Source organism: Semicossyphus pulcher, unplaced genomic scaffold, assembly GCF_022749685.1.
Source record: "Semicossyphus pulcher isolate SPU_LCO1_2020_fin unplaced genomic scaffold, fSemPul1.0.p SCAF_7, whole genome shotgun sequence".
NCBI lineage: Eukaryota > Metazoa > Chordata > Actinopteri > Labriformes > Labridae > Semicossyphus > Semicossyphus pulcher.
In genome coordinates, this window is record NW_027211748.1 from 13,846,800 (window position 1) to 13,870,132 (window position 23,333).

The window sequence follows — 23,333 nt, forward strand, 5'->3', positions numbered from 1 at the left end:
GAAGAGGCTCATCCAAGTGATGCGGGATCACAGCTTAGTTGAGTTTAAGGACATAAAAAAAAATTAAGATGACATTTGTGCTGCTGCATCTGCAGTTTTCTATGAGAGCAGTAGTTAGTCTTATTCATAGGTTTTAATTCCTTTTGGAAACTGCTGTAGTCAACGCAGCTTTGATGTAGATTATGGAAAGTAAACCCTGAGACCATGCTTCACTTTTTCAGAAAGACTGATGACATCATGACTTTGGCTCACGATAAAAGACCTTTTTGAATCTCTAAACAAATCAGAGAGCTGCAGTCCACAGATCTGCAACAACACTCCAGACAAAACAGCAAAAACAAAACCCTCTGATTTGAAATACATTAAACCAAAACAAATCCAACTTTGAATAACTTTGTGTGTAGGTTTCCATCTCTTCCCGTATGAGGAGGATTAAAGGTATGTTTTGATGCCTTTCATCACATAAAAAAAGGGATAAAGAGTACAAAATAAAAGCTGCGGAGATAGAAAACAAAGCCTGTGCTTTCTTGTTTGTTTCCCAAAAGAGCACCTGAGAGCAGCAGTCAGACATAAAAGTTCATGAGTTCACATCATTGTGACACACATCTTAATACCATGGGGGAATTTCCCATTTAATGTGTCATGTGCTTATTTTTCATGATAACATTTTCATGTACAAGTTGAGTCATCCAAGAAAATGGTTGAAAGATTCAAAATAATCGGTGAAAACGCCTGTTGAGAGAAATTAGTATTCAAACAGCATCCCTGCTTCCAACTGATGATAATCTGTATTCACACAGTCTGCCATGTCAGATGAAAGCCTTCAATTAGCAGTCAATTCTATTCACCGTTTCCTATCATGCCACCATTATTTACATTCTCTGTCAGCACCCGAGGCAGCTCCCTGCCCCACGGCTGCAGGAATCACTCCTGGTGAGAATATGAGAAACCCTGCTGTGAACAAAGTGAGAAAACAAGTGTTTTGTTGTAATCAGAGTCGTGGGCTTCTAATGCCTGATGCTCCCTACCTCGTGGCTGCAGATGTAAGGAGACATAAGTTGAAGTGTCATCCTCTCAGTCTTAACCCCGGATGAAATATTGAGACTCCAGTGAGAAGATGAAACACCTCTGATGCTTTGATTTGCAGCCTCATGCTGGCGGGGGTCTGCGCAGGCCCTCAGCGTGATGCTTGTCCCCTCGCCAGGTGTTCTGAGTGGAGACGAGACACTGATTGAATTTTATTCTGCTACCTACATGACACAGCTGGATCAAAACAATGCAGTAGACGCCTCACAGTTTAATGCACTTAAATAATAAAGCAGGCATATCAGTCTGGCTAAGCAGCAGTGATAGTAGCTGTGTATTCGTGTGGGTGGCATCATGCCATTATTGTGGACTGACAAGCATTGCCTTGAGAAATTCTTTTCTGAGGATAATAAAGCATCAGCAGTAGGCCTCATCTCTTGCAACTCAATAACCAATCTCATACTGAGATGGTGGGGAGCATCTCAATCCCTTTGTGTGTTTGTAAATTGGTCCGGTGTGGAGAGTTTCATTCAGTGTCGTTATTATTAGTATTATACTGCGAAAGTATGGGGGTCCAGGGACATAAAGGGACATATTTTCAAAGCCAAAAGCAGGCCAGTGGGAGTCCGTTTTCAATGAAAAAGAGCTAAAGGCCAGTCTGCAGCAACCCCGCTTCCACGCAGCTCATGTGTCTTGCTGGGTCATCCCAATAGCGCTCCAGGTCAGCTGGATTTCTGGAGGACCCCTGCTGGAAGAGGCCGATTGAGACAAAAAAGTAAATCCTGTTTCATAGAATGTGGTGCTTTACTGAAAATATTATGTCAACACCAGAACACAAGAAAAAGACAGAGACATGAGGGACAATCTGTAGATATAACAATTTGCAAGCTACAAATGTACAAATAAGAGCTGCAACCATTAGTCATACAGTGATCAGTAAATCTGCAGACAATGTTTTTACATTCCTGGTTCCAGAATCTCAAATGCTCTCAAATTGGCTGCTTTACGCTGATTTCTATTCAGATGTTAAAAAGTAATGCCAAGTAATTCACAGATTGATCAATAATAATAATAATAATAATAATAATAATGATCAGTTGTCTCAGACCTTGTTTAAATGTTTTTTATTAAGGCCTGCAGACTGGTGGGGATCGTATTATACTGGAATGGATATTTTCCGATATCAATAGGCCTATAAGTCACAATAAGATGAACACATGCCAAATTCCATACAAAATTAGCAACATTCAACACAAACACTATAAGGTATGGGTTTTTTTTCAAACAAAATCTCCAATGTGAACAGAAATTTGTATAAGAATAATATGACAAACGTTATGCCAATAGTGTTCAGCTAGCAAACCATAACCCAAACCTGGAAAAACAATTCTGCTAATTAAAGACGAGAAAAATTAAGTGTAAAAAAAAATGATGACCTCCTTTTCTCCTGCAATACCATTGGACCTTGAAATTAGCCTCATGATTGAAAACAAAATGCAAAAAGAATAAAACATTTCCCCTGGCTTTTTTAATGAGCACAATAAAAGCTTAGCTAATATAAAACACTAAACACACTCAGTTGAGGTGTCCTAAAAAGAACTGCGAGTTACTTTAAAAGGGTGAAATAAAACACAACTGATATAGGAACTGACAATGGGTCTGCCTGGGGTGGAACTAGCAATTGGTCAACTTTCAAGGCAGTTTTTCTGTAGCACAGTCAAGTTTAGCTTGGTACAAACATATTCCAGCTATTTTTCGCATTGCTTCAAGCTACTTCTTCAAACCATAGACTGTATAAATAAAAACACGCCTGGTTGTACGCCGGGAGCCCTTCTCGTTGTCTTTAGCTAGAACGATTTAACATGTTTTCCTTGGTATCTCATTCCCATGTTGTGCTTCTGTTAATTTTACTCACTTAAATTGCTCTTGGCTTCGGGGTGCACTGATGTAAACCAGACTGTCGGGGACGGACGGTGTACTGTTCTGTGTCGCTCCCTGGCAGAACAGAGCACCGGAAGTTGTAGCTGCTCATCGCACCAATCAGCTGTGAGATTACTCGGACGCCCTGCCGAAACAATACAGGCAGCAGGACAGATCGCTGGAAATACAGTACTGCATATTTTGATTTTATGATAGATAGCTTTTATTCGGTTTATCGATTTAAACACCTTTTGCAGTGTTTTTGAGAAATAAGTGACATCGGGACAGGTAATTTTAAACCTCATTTAGACGATGTGATATCACAGTAACGATAACGAATCCTTGTTAGCAACGGTTAGCAAGGTGTCAGGCGCTAGCTGTGTAACGTTAGCTAACATATGAGGATATCAGGCAGAATATAGAAATAGAAGTTGTTTAAGAGAAGCTTTTTTGGGTGAGGAACGTTTTGCCGATCAGCTTTTGGATATTTGTGTGTGTGTAAAGCGTTAGTCTACGAGGCTACCAACTGGCAAAGTCCAATGTGTTTGTATCCGTTAGCAACCTTGTGTGGTTGAAATTCAAGCTAGCAAGAAAGCATAAAGTAAGCTTAGCTGCTACGTAAACGTCAACATCCACCAAACTGGACAAAACTTTGGATTTAGTCGGGTATAAATCGGGCTCGGCGGGTTCGCTGACCCCTCAGAAGAAAATGAAGAAGAGGAAGGAGCTAAATGCTTTGATCGGACTCGGGGACAGCAAGAGAAAGAAGACCAAAAAGGGGTCCGGTCACCGGCTGCTCCGAACCGAGCCGCCGGACTCTGAGTCCGACTCCAGCTCGGACGACGATGAGTTCAACAACCTGAGCAGCGGAGCTAACTTTGGGAAGTGAGTGATTCATTTCATTTGGTTTTATCGCATTGTAAGATATAGGTGTATTTTGCTAAGCCATAATCATTATTCAGTTGCTGCATAAGACACAAAACAAAAAAATTATATTTAAATTTAGATCAAAATAAGTGCTCGATATCAACAACAGGTTGAAAAATGATTTTTTTTTTTAAATGGTATAAAAAGAATCAGCCATTTCACATTAACTATTTCAATTTTGTGATGTATGTGTTCCTATTAAACACAAAATTTAATTGTAGGTATTGTCTTTATATTTTATTGATATATATTTTAACTTGGTAGATCATTAGGTTACCAGCACACTTTGAAACAGTAAACAGCTTCATTCTCCTTTGCTCAAATGTGCTGCTGAATAACAATGAAAAATCATCAATCTTTTATTGAATCAAAGAGCCCCATTTTCTTTTACCCTGCAGCACACCACCCATATTCTAGTCATTGCAGAACATGAAAATACCATTATTGCAAGATCAATCCACCTGCTTCTTTTCTGGGTTAAGATTGCAGCAAGGCTTGCCACATCTTGCACAAAAAGGAAATGACTTCTCAGGCTTCAATTAGAAATAATGTACTACAGTAAAGTACATTCAGCATGGGTATGATGACAGTATGTAGTGGCCCATATGCTATGCCCAGAATTAGTCGGTAATCTTCATAATTCCCATGACACTGCATGCAGTCCTCTGAAAATATCTCCTTCATTAATAATTGAAGATGCCTCGCAATTGCCATGTCTTACATTTCCACGTTCCTTCTCTTTACAGGAGAAGCTACACACAGTGCTGCAATGTGTGCTACCCCTTGTTTCTGTTCATCATACTAGCTGCCTGCGTGATGGCGTGTGCTGGGCTTATATGGATGCAGATTGCTTTGAAAGAAGATCTAGATGCACTGAAGGAAAAGCTGCATAGCAGTAAGACTCACTGTTATAAACACATATTCCTCGTGATTGTCATAAAAATCTCATTTATACTTGGAAACTTAAACCTGTTTATAAACCTGTTTCAGTTATGTAGCAATCCTTCCTTTGCCTGCAGGGTAATTAACATATTGTAATGTTTTTATAACAGTGGAATCCAGCCAGAAGGCATCATCAAGTGAAATACCAAAACTAAGTGAGGACTTGAAAAACAAAGAAAAGAAGCTTGATGACATTGAAACTGGGGACAAGGGATTGAGCAAGCTCTGGTCCAACCTAACAGAAATGAACAGAAAGGTCAGTTGTTCTTGTTATTACTCCGAGCGTTTAAAGGTTTAAAGCCACCATCACTTTTTCACTGTCACAAACTAAGCTCATGAGCTCTTGACAAAGGGTTAGCCTGGCAAGTTGAATACAGGACATACATTTTGGAGATATTGCAGCTAAGAATCCCAGTCAATTATACAACACTATAAAGTGAAAGAAATAATATAAATAGAGTCAACAGTAAAGGTGAATGGACAATTTTTTTGACAATAACTTGAAAGTACAATACAGTGCAATTTTACTCTTCATTGGTTTGTGCAAACTAAGATTCAAAAGTGAAAGTTGAGAACATTTTTCCCCTGCTGCAGTTAAAGTGTATTATAAAGGCTGTCACCCCCAGTCTTCTTACCTGATCCTAGTCGAGTACTAGCTGAGAGAGTTTGTAATTTTTCTGTGTTGATACCACAACTTGTTTCTCTAGTAAAGGTATTGAGACTGGAATCATTTTGCTCTGACTCTCTTTTCAGAGTTTCACTCTGAAAAGAGAGTCAGAGCTGGTAATACAACAATGTTCATATCGCATTCTAGCATTAGAGAAAGTGTCATACTGGTTTTAAGTTTGCTTACACTTGAGTAAAATTTGGGTTTATTAAATGAAAAGAATAAATGACTCAATATGTGATTCTGTCTTAGATGTGTAACAGTTGGTTTGTGTCATTTCCTCCTGCAGATCAGTTTGCTGGACTCTGCTGTGAACCATTTAAAGGCCAACTTGAAATCAGCTGCTGATTTAGTCAGCCTTCCCAATACAGTGGAAGAGCTTCAAAAGGTAAGGGCGGAGCAAATTGGAAGAAACAAAGAAATGTGGTGTAAAATCTATACATAAAGATTGCAATGATTTTCATAACTAACTGCAGGTGTATTTGTTGTTTTCCAGAGTGTTGCTAAAATTGGCAGCACACTAACAAGCGTACAGCATGATGTGCAGACCATGCAGTCTGCTCTTGAGAATCAGAAGAAAGATGACGACTTGAAAAAGACGATGGTAAACGCATATTAAATAGTTCTTATTTTATGGTTGATAACGTGCCATGATTAACATCTCATCCACAGTTCCAAATACACATTTTCATGCAATTTCCATACTAATTGTAACGGTTGGCCTCATTTAAATGTTTTATATAATCTGGTCTTGCAGAGTAACTGTTGCATGCAAAGCATTTTTTTCATCTAGTTTGTGTACATTCAATCACCCACACAATCCTACACACTTGTGACTAGTGTTTAGAGCCATGATAATAAAAGTTGATAGCAATGAGAGGCAAACAATAATCAGCCGTCCAAATTATTTTTTAATGTCAACACAGTGTCCCGGGCAGCAGCTGACAAACATTACAGAAGAATCTGAAGCTGTGTTCCTTCGTAAATATGTAATGTAAATAGTATCGGGCTGCAGGCTCTAGTTATTCACACGAGCAAAGCCAATGGATTTTTCATGAGTCAAAGTTAAAGTTGGATTTCACTTACTTTATGTGACAGCTTGTTTTTTTAACAACCTCTTTACGCTTGCTGCAGAGTTGCTGCAGACTACATTCTTATTTTAGTATGGATGTATGGAGTGTTTGTATAAAACTAGCTGACAGCGCATTGTGCTTTGGTAAAGGAGATGCCTTAGTGAGCCAGTGTCTAATACACTACCTCTCAGCTCCTATCTGCAGTGGAGCTTTTGCATATTTGTCTCAATCAGATTTGAGGCAAATCTACTTGCATATGGCCAAGATGATTCTGCTGATGAAATGCCAGTTGATCTGCTTAACAGTGGCATGAATCCAGACTAAAATCTGTGGCGAACTTTGCCTCCGCAAGATTAATTTGTTTTTTGTTTACCCGCGCACGCATAAATGTTTTTGCAGTCCCTGCAAGACCTACATTGAAAGAGTCGCCGAGTTTAGAAGGCCCTGTCATTTTCTTGGATCCATGCATCGGGTTGTCATTCATAATACATGAAACAAGTGCCAATCTATTTTGGGAGCTTAGACGCTTTAGCTGCGGAGTAAAACTAGGTCATATATCTGAGACAACTGCAGAATTCTGTCTGTACTTTATTTTATTATTTTCTAAGCTAAATCGGATGGGAAAAGAGGATCAGCAAATATGCACACACTTTTACATATTTCTTATACAGTGACCTCATTTATAATGTGGTCAGTGATTAATTGCTAGCTGGCGAAGAAGTCTGATAGCTTTGCATATTGAGGTACACTCTTGATGTCAAGCTACAAGCCTTACCTCCCGGGGCACTTGTCCTGATCACACATGTAAACCTCTTATCTTTTAAAACACGACTGATTTCCCTTCATGTGCTTTTTCTGTTAGAAACTGGATGCCAAAGCAAAGTGCAAACAAATTAAACATATTTCTTTTTCTTTTTTTTGTCTTCATAGGACATAACCGACCTTAAAACTGCAGTGAGTGAGGCAAACAAGACGGAGGAGCAGCACCGTACTCAGACTAATGAGCAGATCCACATCCTCCTCTCTACGGTTGCAGATCTACGCCAGAGAGTGTCGTCATTAGAGAACGGGTCAAAGCAAAGTGTGAGTAATATGAACTTTTGCACTTGAATTTTTAAAGTTCAACCACCACATTATTTTAACATTATTTATTACCTTTGGCTGACCTTAACTAGCAAACCATTTTAAAGTCTCAGCTTGCTTGCTTACTGATTTCAAAGCCACTGTACATGCAATGTTCTTGTGTTACAGTCTATACAGTCATTATTGGTATGCTACTCCACAGTCTTTCCACATACCCCCTTGCAACTGCAGATGTACCCCTTTAGGTGCATGTATGGGAATCACTGGCCTAGGGAGTATAAACAAATTAATGGATTTTAAGTACATTCCATCTTCCATCTGCTTTACAGTCAGAGTATCATGACTCAGCAGCTAAACCGGCAATCAACAGTCAAAGTCCAGAAACCCAGGAAGTGAACGAACCTACAACAACCAAAGCGACTCCTGGGGATAATCAAGGTACACTAAAGGATAAAGCTGCTCATGGTGTTAGTTGTTTTCTTTGCCTTATGTTAAATTATAAGGGCTGCACAGTATATCGTTCGACAACCGCAAATGCGATGTGCGCATGTGCAGTATCCACTTGGCACGACATACTCACGTCTCCTGCTTCCTGTCGGCACACACAACCTCACACCGTATGTGTGCTGCAGGTGAAGCCGCTAAAAGTAAACACTTGTGGCATGTCCGCTACTTGAACTGTCCGTTTATGTAACCACAGTGTTAACCAGCACTGGGACAAGGTGCCGCCGTTAAAGGAAATACCCTCACTTATAAGCCACCCCGCTTAACGGAGCCATGATCATCCCGCCTACATTATCTGTGATGTCAGCAGCTCTGTTACGCGAGGTGGCTTATAAGTGAGAGTATTACCGTTAACAGCGTCACCTCGGTCCTGTACTGGTTAACACTGTGGCTACATAAACGGATAGTTCTTGGAGTGGACGTGCCGTTTACTTTCAGCGGCGACACCTGCAGCACACACACTGCCTGAGGTTCTTTATCTGGATTCATTTCCTGTATTTTTTAAAATTCACAATTAATATCGCAGAGTAAAAAGATGTCGCAATAAATGTTTTTTCCCATACTGTGCAGCCCTATACATTATAGTATTTTTTTCTCCTTTGTTTTTACAGCGATTTCCACACCACTTACAGAGCCTCAGACGAGCAGACATCCACGCTTCTTAACTCCAAAGCGCTCTAAGAGAAATGCTGAAACAACATGCCCAGAGAGCGTGCTCCTGCCTGGTGTCGGTTCTCTGAAAGGTACATGAGAATAACAGCATTCATTAAAGGAAATGCATGTATTTATAAATCAAGACCACTCTCCTGTATGTCAAGAAGATATAAATCTATGAATTATGAAGTCTTGAATAGTTGCCTTGCAGCCTGAAAGCAAAGTCTAGACTAAAAGAAGTCACTGCCAAGAAACACCTGCCATTTAATAGCCTGTAAAACCATAACGTGTAGTTTTCATACATTTGTTTTATGTATTAGTACTTCCTAAGTATTGTAAGAATAATTAATATTTTTGCAAAGTGGAATTTCAATAGTGCATCGCCTTCATCAATGCACATGTTTTTGTATGTTTCCAATTAAAACGTATCTTTTTACAGACTTGGAGGACATCTTCCAGCAGGCAGGCATTGGACGTTATTCGCCCGGATTTACCTATCACGGACTGAGAAATTTGTTTGGATCATCTATTCCCAGTGCTCGCAGCATGCAGTGTTTTGACAATGACATGGACCAGAAATACTCCCTGAAGGAGCTGAGAGCTGCCGTAGGTTTGTGAGCACATTATCACTGACAGCAGTGAACAGTATTGAACACCCAGCGGGGTGCGTAGGCTCGGAGATCCCGACCCTTTTCTGTAATTGCTGCACTTTTGTGAACTTGAGTATTTATCATACTGATTGTTGAACAGTGGCGCTGGCATGCCCCCTACTCACTCCTTCTCTTCAGTCCATTTCAGCAACCTCATAACCTATGCTTTAATTTTAAAATTAACCCATATGATAATATGAGTATCTGTATGCAGAATATTCAGCTCCTATTTTAGCATATTCCATGGTTTATATGTAGTAAACCGTGGGGATAAATGTTGTGATTTATTATGAATCCCGTTTTCTACCTTCAATTCTTGAACTTGATGTTTTCGTGCACCTGTTTTTTGTTTTTGTATATTTTCACACCCAGTTTGTCTCATCCTCATGTAACAGTTTTGTTCATTCAGCTTTCTTTAGTCTGTAATTGACAGTTTACCACAGATTCCCTAACCATCAACAAAAACACCTGGTACAACTCGCCTGAACCTAATTTATAGACAGAAATAGAATTTTATGAATGTTTACAAATGACTACTAGAAGCAGAATTTTTGTGAGTCTTTTCTTTTGTTTATAGACAGATTCCTAACGTAACTAAAACAGAGTGGACTTATGTATGCTCTTTCTTAGCTAAACAAAGTTTGAGATTTCTTTCTGTTCAGTGTGTATTTTTTCCCTCATTCGTTCTTAGTCGGTTACTACACTTTGGTCGGGATCGTGTGTTAAGTCCAGTAGTACAATTATCTGTATTTTTTGCTTGTTATTTTTTGCTGTTTTTGGTTTTACAAGTGTTGAAGGGCTATGAACACTTTCAATCATTCAGAATGAATTTTGAAGTGGTCACTCATGAGGCAAATGTAGCAATAACAAAATGACTCACATTGCTTGTTTAAAGTTGCAGTAGACAGAAATCGCACCTAGCTCACAATGTGTAACAGGTAGTATAAGAAGCACTGACCATCACTCTTTACTTGATTCATTTTATTCCATTTTTTTGGGCCTAATAATGGTGTATTAACAAATTATTCTCAAATATTGTACTCTGTAAAAATGGTTTAAACGTATTCACAACAAATTATCTTGTGCAGGGCGCCAGGTTGGTTAAACTTGCTTTACGGTCTTAATCTCAACATTGTACATTTTTTTAAATAATTATGTTGTGCTTTGCATGTTGCGCATAATGTAACATGAACAAATTATTTATGAACTTAACATAGTCGACTACTTCTTTTTGCAGGACAATGGTTAGTTGAGCTCAAAATGTAACAGCTTTGGCCATCATGAAATAGATTTTTTTGATCCATGCTGCTACTGTACATGGGAGGTTTTATGAATGTGTTTTTGTGTGAGCACCAATGAATAAACAGTCAAAAGGTTTCATTTGTGGACTGTCTGGTGTATTACATATTCCAGTGACAAACAATATTTTACAAGAATGTTTCACATCTCTGCACCAAATTGAATCCAGTCCTTAACATACAAAAAGCGGCGTTGAACATCTTTTAACAAACATATTTACAATGTTTGAATTTCTGACATAATCCCTCTCAAAGACTTGTTTTATCAGCATTCTGGGCCAAATTGACAGTCACATTTAGGCCAGCGCCCCTTTAGCCCTCCAGTCTCGGGACAAAAGCCCCAGCAGCTCCTCTTCATCCTCCTCTTCTTCCTCATTACTGGCATCTATCTCCATCTGTTCTTCCTTTCTTGTCAGAGACTTTCTCTTCACCACATCCCTTTTGTCTCTCAGCACTTCAACTCTCTTGTAACACTCAATTTGTTCATCGATTTCGTCGATCTGGCGTTCAAGGCGGCCCTCTTCGTCGTCCTCCGCCACGATGGCGTCTGATTTTGTGTTCACCTGCCGAATCTCCTTCTGAAACTCTTCCCACTCTTTGTCCATTTGATCCTTTGGTGCGTCAACGTTGCGGACTTTAGCATCTCTAACCGGATCGTCGAAGAAGCCTTCCGGCAGGGCCTCGGCTGTGTTATCTTTCTTTTCTGTGTATTTCTCCTGCACATCTGCTTTTAGGATAGATCCTGAATGGGAGATCGCAGGTGTTGATGGGATGGAGCTGTCAAAGAAATCAGATGGGAGTCCTGCAGAAGGGGGGTCTGTGATTCCTCCCTTACCTGCCTCTTCAGCATCCACATTATCATCGTCCTCATCATAAACTCCAGCCAACAAACTCAGACCTGTAGACTTTTTAGTAGTAGCAGCTTCCTTTTCGCTTGGTTTCTCAAAGAAGTCTCCTGGTAGCCCTGACGAAGATTGGCCTGCATCCGACAATGGTTTCGCCTTTTTCCCGACAAAGGCGTCGTTGCCCTGTGTTTTCCTCTTCACTGGTTGACTCTGCGGTGTCACAGGCTGACTTTTTCCTCCCTTCAGCTCGGCAACTTTGTCTTTATGTTGTTTTCCCAGAACGTGAGCTGGCCACAGAAGTTCAGACTTCACCTGCACATTGCACAGTACGCAACTGAGGTGCCCGAGACTATTGTATTTAGCAAAAGGAGACTCTACACGCTTCTTATCTGTTGTTTGCCGTTGTTTTTCCCTCATCAAGCGCCGGAGCTCCTCTTGATTCACAACTTTCTTCCCCTTCTTAGATGTTGCCATATTTGAAAACAACGCAGCTTACTTGATAGCTAGCTGGCTACGTGCTTGCGATGCAGTAGTAGTGCGTCTCTTGAAGATGACGTAAACTGCATAATCTCGTGTTAGTTATAGAACATCTCGCGAGGTTTTCGTTCGCAGCAAGCTAGCAGGAATGTTAGCTCAGCTGGCTTGTATGTACCTTGCCGTCCGCCTGAATTTTGCCGCAAAGGAAAGAGTCGATACCATTTTAAAACGCATATCTAACGAGCGGTAGAAGAGACAACTATGTAGTCGTTAGATTTTCGTTTTTATTTTTAGATGTGTGTTGATTTAGTGCGTGTATGTTCTGTTATGTTTAGCATTATTTTCTGGTTTCATCGCCGCACCCACCATATTCAGTTTAATTGTGGGCAAGCTAGCTAACGTTTGCTGGGAGCTAACGCTAATGCTGGCTTTGGACCTGGGCAGCAGGTGTAACGTTATTTGAATAACAGGAAGCAGGCAGCTACGGAAAATTATCGCTGTTGGCTTAAATAGCTAAGAAGCCGTTTTAAAATCTTAATATTGCTACTAGATTTATTCCACATCTTCACCAAGTTGTAGCCCAATTTTTAACTTACTTCGCCTGGTAACGTACGATAGTCATCATGACAGGTGAGAAGATACGCACCATGCGAAAGGACCACAACAAACCGAACAAAAATGAAGAGATTATGGACACGTACGATGAGACTTCAAACGGGACTATTCCTAACGGCACCAGTAACCATTTTAAATCCAACAAGGCTTTTCAGAAATCAGTCAAATCCTCTGCTCTGCTGCAGCAACAGCAGCTCAATGCGAACAACATTAACGGCAATTCATCGTCAATCGGTACCATTGTCAATGATGACAACAAGAACCCGATCATCCTGACCAGTGAGGACTTAGAGTTCCCTGTTCACGAGTGCGTGTTCAAGGGAGACGTGCGTCGACTCTCCTCCCTCATTAGGACCCACAGCATCTCTCAGAAAGATGTACACGGTAAGCCTTTTGCCATTACCTGATTGTTTTTTTAAGTGATTTGTTCAAATGCATTATTTAAGAGATATTTTTGACCATATGGCAATTGTTGTAGTTAACATTTATTTGTATTTAAGAGAAAATCTAACATTACTCTCTTTCAGGGAACACACCTCTTCACCTGGCCGTGATGATGGGCCACAAAGGTAAGGCTGATGAAGTAATAAAATGTATTGGGGTTTGTTACCTTAAAACCCTATTGTCAGAAACTGAATTAACCGAAGTGAACAAAAATGCTTCACAGGAGCTACTCTCTCATTCCTAGTTTGAGCCCTGAAAATGACACTAACTCTGGTGTGCTGCATCGCCTTGAATCCCTCATAATATGGCTTTTTTAGCCTCATTAAAGGCCTCCTTTAAAGCACTTCACTTCTCCCTCCTGTTTTTTGGAGCACCCTCCATACTCTGTACTCCTGCTGCACTCAGCATGTCTCATTTGACCTCTGCAGTGTCAGGATAACATACTGTTGGTAAAACAGAGTTGTAAGATTTATTGCATGCATTGCAGTCAATTTGTAAGGACAGAGATTCTTGAATTTTTGCGGTACAGAATTCTATTCAATCCTACGGATTTGCCTTTAAAACCTTTACGATTTGTACAACACATGGCATCCTCTACACTATCTGTTTCTAGGCTGTTCCCTCCTCTGTTGCACACAAAGTGCAACACACAAGTGCATCAGAGTGATGTGACTCTAAGTTGTCATTACACAGAGATCAGTTGTTGGATTACACATGAACATATTTTATCTAGACTCGGTAACAAAGTAAATATAAAATTCTTAAAATGTACCCATTGTATTTGGTATGGCTGCTCAAACAATGAGAAGATGAATAATTTAGACATAAGCACTAAATAAACAGACATAATTTTTCTCGATGGTCATTTTCTGTGTTTTTCTTTCAGAGTGTGCTCTCTTACTTCTGGCCCATAACGCTCCTGTAAAGATAAAGAACGCACAGGGATGGAGCCCTCTAGCAGAAGCCATCAGCTACGGTGACAGGCAAATGAGTAAGTGATGTCATCGACGCTTCCCTGAATAGCCGTCTTCTGTCCTGGGGCTTTTGTATGTGAATGTGTTTATTGTAATCACACCTGCAATCATTCACTCACTGAGTGAACATTACAGTTGAGTGCTGCCTGTCTTAACGGTTCTATAGATTTATGAGGGCTTCATGATGTCAGCCTTAGTCACCATTTGTTTGAAAGTCAATCATGCTGCACCTGGGGTAGCTTTCTGTATGAATGCTAATGTTGTGGCAGTTTGGGTAAATGTCAGCTTGATGTTTGCAGACTGCTCTGCTCTCTTATGTTACACAGAATTATAGAATATATTTTCCCAATGAATAGAAAATTCAGATTTTAATCTTTGTCATAGTTTATGAAATATGTTACAAAATCTCATTGTGTATTCCATCTCTAGAGTCAACTTGTATAAACATTTCTTGGCGGTGAGTACAGTGAGGACGCTTAGCATCTTGTTTTTTACATTATTCCTAAAATTTCAGCTCTCATATGGGAGACGCAATAAGTTGTATTGGCTGAAGTTGAACCTGTAGTTGCAGAGAAAATATTAAAATGGAAAAAGAAAGAATTGTATTATTTTTTTGATTGGTGATGATTGTTTTGGGGTGCAAATTGTGGACAAAAGGGAAATGGGGCCAAATACTGTTGGATCTCACAGCATGTGTGAGTTTGTTATGAGTAATTAAATTGTTTAAAAACTGCAACTGCTGTCTGGTCAGTCCAGCTCAAAAGCTAATGTCTGGGATTTTCTCTGAGCGCTTGTTATCCAGATGGGCTGGAAGGCAGCCTGAATGATGGCTTAGTGCGAGGAAGTCCTGAGCTTACAGGCTGGTCACTCCCCCTGCTTAATGATGCTACTGCTGCTTTCACATCTGACATCCAGTCCAAAAGAGTCACAGATGACATGTGGCAGGCACCAGCTTATACCTTTTGGATGAAAGCTCTGCTCTTCCTTTTTAGGTGTAAATCTTAACTTAAGATAAGATTAAGGCCAGGCTACATGTCTAGTAAAGCGACTACATACTGAATGATTTATCACAGTTTTAAGAGACATAACTGTGGCAATAATAGAAATTTGCCAGCTGTAAATGATCATCATCCTCTTCTTATAAAGCGTCTGATGGAGCCTGTGAGGCCCAGTCGTTAGTGAAATGACCCTCAACCTTGTTAGTATGCGTCTCAGATCTCAGTGCCTGCTGTGGCAGGCTGGCTGGGGACTGGGACCAGGAGTTTAGCTTTGAGAAGGTCACATAATTCACAAGGGTGAAGGGGAGGCAGCGAGGGGGGCTGGGTACATTCACACATCATCAGCAAGGACATGCAAAGAGAGGCCTGGTGATAGTCAGATTTAGATCTTTGGTTAAATGACATGCAGAAGCACACCGCTGGCTATCACTCAGGGACAAATAGAGGAAACTGAGTGGGGGTTTATTATACAGAGGGGGGGGGGGGTTCACAGTTTTACAGCTTTTCATAAAACACTGCAGTCTTGTCATCAGTCATCACCTTTCGCTTTTACACGTGTGCACATTGCGTCAGCAGCTCGCTCACTGGTTGTCTTTGAGGGCACGACGAGCTGCCCCAGTGCAGCGAGGGCCTCGTCAGCACTTCTCTTCTCGGTCCAGTGTTTTCCCCTGGTCAAGATACCTAGGATGCATCTGAGGTGTGCTACTTTGTCGTAGCCCGTAACCCTATTAGTAAGTTGTTTCGTGAGAGTTTGAGGGCGGCACCTCAGTGAGTTGAATCAGATAACATAATAACGGGTAATGATGCATGTAGTATGAACAATGATACATGTGTGCAGGAAATAGTAGCAGAGAAGTGATGCTTCCTCATGTGCAACAGAAGAACCAAATCTGACTGAGCACTGAAGTGGAATCTCAGGCAGTTCTTTAATAATATATTACATCGTGTAGGTGAAACACGAGCCCCTTATACACTGCCAGTTCAAGACAGGATTATTACACCTCTGTTACGTTCTGTCTTCTATGTAAAACGCACAGAGGCGTAATGGTGGAGTCATTACAGTCATTCCGCCTGTGAGCTGGCATCGGAGGTAGTAACAGAGGTGCAACAGAGGTGAAACGGCATCTGCGTAAACAGTGGAGCCGGCAGGGCGGAACAGCGCCGTGTGTGTGTGTATTTGAAGCACGCGTATTTGTTTATACCTAGTGCACGTTTTGCTTCCGCAACGCAGGAACGCTGTAAAAAGACACTCTGGGGCGGCTTTACGCCAGAGTTTAGTTCAATGTAAAATGGCAAAAGCTGCATGACGGCAGAACTTCGTTACGGCACTGAGGCAGTACCGCAGTGTAATAAGCCTCTAAAGAACTGATAATGAAATTGTTATTTGCAGCCCTACTGTATATCTCACAAACACTGGTGCAGGAGAGGAATAAAGGTTTGACAGGTGACTGAGAGGTATCTGGTTCAGCGCTTTGGACTGGCAAAAAACAGTTCTAGTTCTAAGCAGTCGGAGAACCGCGCCCTTCTTTCTTGTCTTCCCACTGCAATAACTGTTTCAAAGGCAGTCTATGATATTGGATGTAATACAAGTGTTGTCCAGGTGCTCATTTTCTAACTTGTAACTGACTGTTTTCTCTCTCACCCTTGTCTCTTCAGTCACAGCAATACTGCGGAAGTTAAAGCAGCAGTCCAGGGAGAGCGTGGAGGATAAGAGGCCAAAACTACTGAAAGCTCTCAGAGAGGTGAGCGTCACCCAGGCTTCACTGAACTTTGACTCTAATCGCTGCAGGCTTTGCTTTAATGACTATTGCCTGTCCTTGAGGATGCCTTTTTAATTGGAGAAATACTTGATGTGATATCTTCAGTGAGCCGCACTTGAAGTTATAATTCATAAACTGAATCCTTTAGTGACACATGTTTGTATCTCTTCTGTAGCTCGGTGACTTTTATCTGGAGCTGCACTGGGACTTTCAGAGCTGGGGTGAGTTCATATTTTGGAGGAAAAGTTGTTCTCAAACAATATTGCAGCAAGATAATTGATTAGGATCGGTTTTAATTTGGAATCCTTTCGTTCTTCAAAGTAAATAAGCAGTTTTTCTGTTGCCTGAGGCTAGAGTTCAAAATATTTGTTCATCAGCCACAGTTGAATTGATTCATACCCTCTTCTACATTTCAGTTCCTTTGTTGTCCCGGATGCTTCCTTCTGATGCTTGTAAAATCTACAAGCAGGGAATAAATATCAGGTAAAACATTATAGACTGTTCTGATACGATTAAGCTGTTGCTGTACGGAAGAGAGAGTCTAATTCAGTGAGTGTTTCATGCAGCAACTGGTCGATATCCAGGTCGAGGACTTCTTTTAGATCAAAAAAGTAGGACATAAGAAGCTTCACACACTCCCTCTCTGCTCTCTTGATTTAGACTTGACACAACTCTCATAGACTTCACTGATATGAAGTGTCAGCGCGGAGATCTGAGCTTCATTTTTAACGGCGACGCGGAGCCCTCCCAGTCCTTTGTGGTCCTGGACAACGAAGCAAAAGTGTACCAAAGAATACACCACGAGGTGAGGGAGCGGTGCGACCAAACCTCTTCTTTCACAATGAGTCATCAGCTGTTTAAACATGAATTACAAAGCCTGACTGTTATTGTCGTGCCCCCCAAAGGAGTCCGAGATGGAGACCGAAGAAGAGGTGGATATTCTGATGAGCAGTGACGTGTACTCTGCGACTCTGTCCACCAAGTCCATAAGTTTCTCTCGCAGTCAGATCGGCTGGCTGTTCAGAGAGGATAAAACGGTGAGTTTAAAATGAGTACAGCAGAAACTCACCTCTGCAAATCTATGCCGTAAAGATTGTTTCATTTGACTAATTTCAGTCCTGAAGAGGTGAAAGTATCAAGGTCTTTATGAGATCAAAAATATGTTATGTATGCTTTATCTTATTTCCTGTCCTGTAAATAATCTCAAGAGCCTCAGGTTTGCCTTTGATGGATCCCCACCACCTGGATGGCCATAAACAAGTTTAAGGCTCCCCAGTGCATATAAAATATTCATCACAATGCTCCTTATGGCCTTGACAGCACAGTTTGAGTGTTTTTGATCTACTGTGAATATAAAAGACCTTGTGTTTGTATTCAGTTCAACCTTTTATAAACTTCTACAGAGCTGCTATGGAGATGAGAGAATAAGGGAATTAAAAAACAACAGTGTCCTGAAAAGTTAGTACAGTCCTGCCCTCAGGCTGCAGGCTTGCTACATTTTAAGAAATCAAAGCGAGTTGCGATGAAACACCAACATCTTTTTGTTTTTCCGCACAGGAACGGGTCGGAAACTTCCTGGCTGACTTCTATGCAGTGAACGGGCTGATGCTCGAGTCCCGGAAACGGCGAGAACACCTAAGCGAGGAGGACATCTTGAGGAACAAAGCCATCATGGAGAGCCTGAGTAAAGGAGGCAGCATCAGTGAACAAAACTTTGAGGTTAGAGAGAAAGAATCTAAAAATGATGAGTAGTAATGATACCCTGAGGAGTGTCACTAACTGACATGTTCTTCTCCTCAGCCTGTGAGGAGGCAGTCCCTCACAGCTCCAGCACCCAACACAATTTCTTGGGAAGAGTACATCACCGCAGAGCACGGAAAGTAAGCATCTTTTCTACTGGTTCATCAGCCTTTGTCGTAATTAGGAATTTAATCAGGGTTGTTGAGTTTGAAACGTGAACCGTCATAGGTTATAAAAAAAGAACACCTTTCTATGTTTTTCTCTTTAACCTTCAGGCCTCCTCATCTTGGGAGAGAGCTCGTGTGCAAGGAGAGCAAGAAGAACTTCAAAGCTACCGTAGCCATGAGCCAGGATTTCCCTCTAGGCATCGAGTCGTAAGTACATCCATTCCTCCTCAGATCTATTTACAAAGCTCTCTGCGCAGATTGATCCCGGGCGAGTACGCTTGGATACCTGTGGGATTTTAGAAAAGGCTAGAGTGGAGATGAAATAATTCGGAGAAGATAATTGGACTAGGTAAGGGTAAGATTTCAAAATCAACTGCTCCACCATGTGATTATTTTTTTTCTTACTTGGAAAAGCCACCTTGTTAGCTGTGCTTGGGCTGTTCAAAGGACTAAACCTGCTCATTTCTCTTTACTTAGCCTGAGGTCATAAGCCTGCCAGCTTGTGCTTCCTGTTTAAGGTTTAATTAGGAAATGTGGCCTGACCTATACAGGGTTAAGCTTTAATGAACATTGATTGGGTTTAAATTTGAGAAATTAATACAAAATTCTAAAGGTTGAATTCGGGGGTAGGCTAAGAAAAGGATGTGGTTTTGTTTTTGCCTGTAATGGGTTATAGGCATTGCTGTAAAAAAATCACCAGGACCTAATGTAGTAAATTGCTTTATCTCCTCTCCTGAATAAACCTTAATGGATCCAGCAATAAAACCCCACCCTTTACAATAGCTAATGGTGTCTTGATGGGATGGGATTTCTCCCTTCTTCTTATTCTATGATTTGTAATGTTAAAATATATTGTTCTATATGCTCTTGAAATGTTAAATTTATTAGTCATTAATCACCAAGAAGAGAGCAGTGATTGTAGAGAAATTATTTTGTTTAGAAGCAGCTCATTATATTAAAGGAGCAATTTGCCAAAAGCTGGTGTCCTCTGTAGTCGATAGAAGCAATAATATTTGAAATTGGCGAGGAAAGTGGAGAAAGTCGTATAAACAGCTCGTAATTCGCCCATTCTAGTTTCCTACAACACCCAGAGTGCATTGCGCCCCTCCCTCTGAAAGGAACGGCCCAGCGAGAGACGCTGGAGTGCAATACTACCGTTTTCGCTGCAGGCAACGGCTCAGAGCGCGTACAGACTCCGAATTACAACGAGAATATACCGGAGAATCATTTAAAAACTCTTCAGGTCTGCAGTCTACATTTCAAACCTGATGATTTTGAATGACACATGACATCGGAGGCGGGCGTCCTAGATTGAGGAAGTGTAGTTTAGCAAGCTCCCTGCCCTCCACCAGGTGACGTGTTTTACGTAGTCTGGCGGAGGTTTTCCAGGGCCCATTAGAGAAGAGGATATCGTCCTCCAAAGGCACAGAGCAAAATAGCATTTTTTTCTCTACCATAATGGCATTAGCTTCCCGTAATAGCATGATAGGACTGAGGTTGAAAATCGTCGAACTGGCCCTTTAAGTCTTGAAAGGATCTATCTCCCTGCAGTGTAGCCTGATGGTTTTACGTGTCTTTCCCACCAGTTTTCTTCCAAACAATTTGATTACAAAATCTTTTGCAACTTGGATGTAGAGTGAGTGTAATTCGCTACTTAAAATGAATCCATGTTCGTCTTGACCCTGAGGAAAACCTCCATGTAATCTACCAGGATACATATGATTCAATTATGCAGTGGTTTCCAACCTGAAAGTTGACACCCAACACGCCGTCATGTGATATAACTGAATGACAATTCAGTCTTCTGCTACACAATTTTTTCGGCATCATTAAATCGTGTTAATGACAATCCTGGTTCCCAGAGGTCACAGTGTCCACTACATGGATTGGCAGAAGTTTCTTTTGTACATTTGTAATTTTGAGTTGAATATTCCAACAAATAATTTACCCATCTATATACACTGATGGTACTGGGAATTCTCTGGTGCAATCATCGGGGCGTTTTAATTTGTTCAGGACTTTGGTTTATGACCAAATATCAGGAATAACTAATGACATTACCAACAGCCTTGACTGAACTTTGTATGAAGTGCTTATTAGCAAATGTTAGCATGCTAACACAGTACAACTAAGACTGTAAATGTTGTGCCTGTGTCACATAAACATGTTAGTATTTCATTGTGTGCTGTGACACTTAAATCTGTGCAAATGACAGTCTTTGTGGAAGTGCATGTTGCTCTTAGACATACTCATGAATGTATATGGTCCCGTTTAAGTGGTAAAACTAGCTGAAAACCTGTGCACAGATTCCTCATTCTCTCAACTGCAGTTTGACTTTATGTCCCTTCGTTCTTGTTCAGATTTCAGGATGTTTTCTGTACCTGGTGGAAAGTGATGGCAAAGAAAAGACTAAAAAAAAAAACGCTAACTCATTTTCTCTGCCCTCAGGTTACTCAACGTGTTGGAGGTCATAGCCCCGTTCAAGCACTTCAACAAACTCCGGGAGTTCGTTCAGATGAAACTTCCTCCCGGGTTTCCAGTCAAACTCGGTATGTGTGTCTCCTTACCTCTTGTGTTCCCGAGAATGAGCGAGCTTGAGGGTAACTATCACAAAATAACATGTTTTGATTCTGTTGTGTTTCCTCCCCTGTAGACATCCCCGTCTTCCCCACCATCACAGCAACTGTCACCTTTCAGGAATTCCGCTACGACGATTTTGAAGAGTCTATTTTCTTCATCCCTGCTGAATACAAAGAAGATCCCAGTCGCTTCCCCGACCTCTGACCTGCGAATACAACTGACACAGACAGGAAATGACCAGAAAGCTGAAATGTGTGGGAGGTGGGAGAGGGAAATGAGGAATCCTTTTATTCATATATGTATTATCCTGTCCTTTTATTTCAAAGGGAACTGGTCTCACTGATCAGTTATTGTTCATTTCGCTGATGGATCCAAAGCAAATCAATGCAAAAAGATGTTACAGAGCGCTATCTCACATGTATGCCTCATTTCCACTGCATGGTACGCTAGATTTGACTCTTTTCATTGACAACAGTTGTTATTAATAGAGGTCCCAAGTGACCTGAGTGGATAATAAAAGTGGAGATACATTACAGACCACCCTCCATCCTGGTCTTTTGATTGGATGGTTGGTAGCAGTGACTTTGCAAACAGTGAACACACAAGATTTGAAATGCACGTTCACAGTATTCAATTTTTAATAACTAAAGTATGTAGATTTTTTACGTACAGCACTTGAGTTCATTGAATAAATTACGTTACATTAAGCCCCTGCTTGTGAAACCAGACTACAGGGGGCAGGTACTATCTGTTGACAGTACAGAAAGTACTAGTACCAGTTCCAAGCAGGTAGAGTCAAGAAGGGCCACTGCTCTTGTGTTTGGCAAAGCGGTATTGGATGCGTATCTGCATTCTTTTTTCTGAAATGAGGGAGAGCTTTCATTGTACCTGCTCTGCACCACCTGAGCGGTTGAACCCGCCGCTCTGAGCTGCTGTTAGAAGACTCATTCTGAACTCATTATGTTAATATCTCCTTTTTAAGGACTGATGACAGATGTATCATCCTCTGAACTGCACTGACACCACCATCTGTAAATAATTCACGTCTCATTTGTAATTCATAAAAAGAATCACAAGTATAACTATATCCTCAAACTGAGCTTAATATTCATTTATAAATTATGTACTATATATATATATAAATATATACTCAAAGGAGTAACACTGTGTAGCAATACATTTCCAGTACTTAAGAATGTTTTTAACCAGCTGCGAGAAGGTTTAGCATAAAAACACATTCTTAACAGTTCAGTCCCTCAGCCTTTTCCCCTGTGCAGGACGCAGTCTCCTGTGTTTTCAGGTTCACTCATGTTACCTCTCTGCTGTCTCCATGTTTGTCGTGCTAGTATGGACTCTGTGCTCAGTGTGAGTGAGTAATTGTACTGTATAAAGGGTTGTTGTATGTCCGTTTGTATGTGGGAGAACCCAGATGGGATATCAGGTAAACTGTAATGAGTTTAATACTGCACTGATATTAAGTATATTTAAGGCATGCTATGGCTGAGTTGGCCTACTGGATCACATGCATTGTTAAGATATATTCTCTGAGCGTTTGTTATATTACATGCAGACTTATTGGTATTTAGATTAAGGAAAAACTGAAAATTGTAACACTAACACTTTGAAACACCTTTTAGTGCTTATTAAATCTCTCCTTGATCGTAGTCTGCGCATATTTTTCCTCTTTTTGTCAATCCAAGGAGAGTAAACTAAGCTGTGAAGTTGCTATTGCTGGATATCCCAAAACTGTCCAGAAGGGAAATGACCTGATCCATTGAGTTGTCTCTGGCTTCAGCTAATATGTACTGCAACCATACCTACTTCACATCCCTTTAAATAAAGCACCAGCATCATGTTTCAACTGAGTTTGTGCAAGTGTGAGAGATTAATTTTTCAGCCACTGGATAATTTGCTATACTGGGAAAACTTTCACTTTTATTAGTGGAAAAAAACCACGACTATTTAATTACATTGTAGCATTTTCACATC

At 40.8% G+C, this 23,333-nt stretch overlaps 3 protein-coding genes across 3 annotated transcripts; 2 read left to right on the forward strand and 1 right to left on the reverse strand.

Moving 5' to 3' along the window:
• Nucleotides 1-3,103: 3,103 nt before the first annotated feature.
• Nucleotides 3,104-10,817, forward strand: efcab14 (EF-hand calcium binding domain 14). The gene is made up of 9 exons (XM_069684428.1): nucleotides 3,104-3,831; nucleotides 4,620-4,768; nucleotides 4,926-5,071; nucleotides 5,772-5,870; nucleotides 5,979-6,086; nucleotides 7,486-7,638; nucleotides 7,968-8,076; nucleotides 8,754-8,885; nucleotides 9,236-10,817. Exons 1-9 carry the CDS (start codon nucleotides 3,656-3,658, stop codon nucleotides 9,412-9,414), a joined length of 1,251 nt encoding a protein of 416 aa, XP_069540529.1. The 5' UTR covers nucleotides 3,104-3,655; the 3' UTR covers nucleotides 9,415-10,817.
• znf830 (zinc finger protein 830) lies at nucleotides 10,432-12,158 on the reverse strand. Its single transcript, XM_069684429.1, has one exon. The coding sequence runs from the start codon at nucleotides 12,061-12,063 to the stop codon at nucleotides 11,041-11,043; it is 1,023 nt and encodes a 340-aa protein (XP_069540530.1). The 5' UTR covers nucleotides 12,064-12,158; the 3' UTR covers nucleotides 10,432-11,040.
• A 64-nt stretch (nucleotides 12,159-12,222) lies between these two features.
• On the forward strand, nucleotides 12,223-23,205 carry LOC138611362 (ankyrin repeat domain-containing protein 13C-like). Its single transcript, XM_069684427.1, has 13 exons — nucleotides 12,223-13,065; nucleotides 13,209-13,250; nucleotides 14,012-14,116; nucleotides 16,754-16,839; nucleotides 17,033-17,078; nucleotides 17,274-17,340; nucleotides 17,518-17,662; nucleotides 17,763-17,894; nucleotides 18,415-18,576; nucleotides 18,658-18,737; nucleotides 18,873-18,971; nucleotides 21,213-21,313; nucleotides 21,418-23,205. The coding sequence occupies exons 1-13, from the start codon at nucleotides 12,690-12,692 to the stop codon at nucleotides 21,546-21,548; spliced, it is 1,572 nt and encodes a 523-aa protein (XP_069540528.1). The 5' UTR covers nucleotides 12,223-12,689; the 3' UTR covers nucleotides 21,549-23,205.
• The last annotated feature ends 128 nt before the right edge of the window (nucleotides 23,206-23,333 follow it).

Bases quoted from the DNA above. Each gene is read 5' to 3' on its own strand.
- efcab14 (XM_069684428.1), top strand. From the start codon at position 3,656: ATGAAGAAGAGGAAGGAGCTAAATGCTTTGATCGGACTCGGGGACAGC. The intron at 4,769-4,925 runs GTAAGACTCACT...TTTTTATAACAG, and splicing joins GAAGGAAAAGCTGCATAGCA to TGGAATCCAGCCAGAAGGCA. The intron at 8,077-8,753 runs GTACACTAAAGG...TTGTTTTTACAG, and splicing joins GACTCCTGGGGATAATCAAG to CGATTTCCACACCACTTACA.
- znf830 (XM_069684429.1), bottom strand. From the start codon at position 12,063: ATGGCAACATCTAAGAAGGGGAAGAAAGTTGTGAATCAAGAGGAGCTC.
- LOC138611362 (XM_069684427.1), top strand. From the start codon at position 12,690: ATGACAGGTGAGAAGATACGCACCATGCGAAAGGACCACAACAAACCG. The intron at 13,251-14,011 runs GTAAGGCTGATG...TTTTTCTTTCAG, and splicing joins CGTGATGATGGGCCACAAAG to AGTGTGCTCTCTTACTTCTG. The intron at 17,341-17,517 runs GTAAAACATTAT...CTCTTGATTTAG, and splicing joins AAGCAGGGAATAAATATCAG to ACTTGACACAACTCTCATAG.